The sequence below is a fragment of the Mandrillus leucophaeus genome, unplaced genomic scaffold, assembly GCF_000951045.1.
Source record: "Mandrillus leucophaeus isolate KB7577 unplaced genomic scaffold, Mleu.le_1.0 Scaffold3, whole genome shotgun sequence".
Lineage (NCBI taxonomy): Eukaryota > Metazoa > Chordata > Mammalia > Primates > Cercopithecidae > Mandrillus > Mandrillus leucophaeus.
This window is the reverse complement of record NW_012103142.1, coordinates 6,426,111-6,428,205: the sequence shown is the minus strand read 5'-3', so window position 1 is coordinate 6,428,205 and position 2,095 is coordinate 6,426,111. Positions and strand designations below refer to the sequence as shown.

The following is a 2,095-nucleotide window of genomic DNA, read 5'->3' as shown; positions in this document are numbered from 1 at the left end:
GGCCACAGAAAAGAGATGATTACTGGCATCTGACACTGGGAAAGTGCAGGCTCCCTCAGTGACAGGCAGTTGTAGCCAACAGATCCCAGTAAAAAACAGCTATCTTTATTCTGAGTTGCACGATTGTTTTCCAGTGACAATTGACTCAACAATTAATCCACAGTAATCAATGTACATTTTCAAATAAGAAAAAAACAACAGGCAAATCGGCACCTATTTCTCTATTTTCACCATTATATTTCACCACTAAAATAATTAATTTTTTAGAGGGACCTCAACCGCTTAATTTGACTCACATTCAAATCTGCACAAATCACTTATGTAGGCAGAAGTTACAGTGTAAAAGCACGAGTCGTCTACAATAAAACGGTCCATCTACTGGTTCTGATTCCAGCAGCAACTCAAACAGGCATATAAAAATGGCCCATGCCCACCACACAGGAGGAAAACAGTTGCCTGTAACTATGAAGAGGTTAACCCTGAGGTCCATCTGTCCAAGATCTCTCCCAGACAGCCACAGAGTCTGAGATCCAAACTACTGGGTTGACTTTTTTGGGTGAAGGAATTGCTGCCAGGAAGCCCCAGTTTAAGTGGCCCAGGTATGTTTGGGTTTGCAGATCTGCACTTTCAACCAGCCCTTTATTGTATTACCTGGTTCATAATTTCTGCAAATTGTGGAAGTTTACTCAGCTCCACAAGATTCAGCCACGTCATGTCAAGGATCCAGCGATAGGGCTTGGGAGGGCAGGCTTTCAGGTCCAGAGCTGCTCCTCCTGGGGAAGGGCGTCAGACGGGGTGAAACGCGTGAGCCTGTACTTCATTTTTAGAAATGTACTCTCCAAACAATAAAAGCAAGATAGCCACATGACTGAAAATATGGGAAAATTGGAAAATAATAATATTGCAGAAAATGTGGGGGCTTTTTGGTACATTTCCTTCAAGTCTTAGTGTTTTATTTACTGATTTATACCATTTTATAAGGTACAAATAACAACTCTGTCATTTTTTCCTGCAAGGAATTTTTCTCAAGTGATTATATTTGTTTGCTTTTTATTTTTTAACGATCTAAAATTTATAATTTGATATCAATGAATATGTTGATCTTTTCATGCGTGGGTTTTAAATATCACTTCTTAGTCATTACTCCTCCAGAAGCTTGCCATTAAACACTACTTGTTACCAGGTCAAACAGAGAGATAAACAGATGGATGGGTTAGGGTTAGGGTTAAGGTCAGGGTTAGGGTTAGGGTTAGGGTTAGGGTTAAGGTTATGGTTAGGGTTAGGGAAGGAGGGTGGGAGAAAGGGAGGCTAGGGATAAAAAGAGGGAAGGAAGTGAAGGAGGAAATGAAATAATAGATCTATGGGTTTTTTAGTGGATGACTAATATTTAAATCATTTATCCATTCACTGATGGAACAAATATTTATTGAGCACCCTCTAGGTATTTGGTATGTTCCAGACACTGGGGGATATAGCAGAGAAAAGCCCACCAGACCCTGGCTTTCACAGAGCTTGAGTCCAGTGGAGAATGAGTTATAGCACTAATCATATTCTGAAGCAAATCTCAGGTCAAACGGGCATACCCAGCATTTTCCAATGAAATATATGATGATAGTTACAATTTCAAAATTTCTCTATTGCATGTCTTTGGTAACATATCATAATAATTCCAGTTCCACTGTTGTTTAATTCAGATGTATGCAAAACAGTGATTCTTGAACTTTTAAATCTTATCGTCTTCCTTAAGAACTCATCATTCCTTCCAGTTCACAAATCAACTCATGGACCAAAAAAGGGGGGTGGGGGAACTACAGGTCTTTGCTCTCCCCATCTAGCATCGTCCTGAGTAGCTGTATGAACTAAAGTACTTTTTTCATGTAAATCCATTTCCTCCACCACAGGGGACTTGGGAATCTGTGGCTCTGAGTGCAACAATACTTTTAGAACAACGTGTAAACCTTCTTCTCACCGTCGGCCCCTCTGCAACCTGGAGACAGAGCTGGTCTCACTAGAGCACCATTACTGCTACTGTAGGAGTCACTGGTGCGAGAAGCAGACACTAGAGAGAGCCACCTGCAGCCCTGGCACAGAGACA

The 2,095-nt window shown here is 41.0% G+C and overlaps 1 protein-coding gene across 1 annotated transcript in view; it reads right to left on the bottom strand.

Annotated features, from left to right (window-relative positions):
* Positions 1-2,095, bottom strand: part of DNAH8 (dynein, axonemal, heavy chain 8) — a 349,054-nt gene that overhangs the window by 84,478 nt on the left and 262,481 nt on the right. Inside the window, exon 82 of the mRNA XM_011986894.1 lies at positions 652-773. Within this exon, the coding sequence (XP_011842284.1) occupies positions 652-773 (122 nt within the window). The remainder of the gene's footprint in view (positions 1-651; positions 774-2,095) is intronic.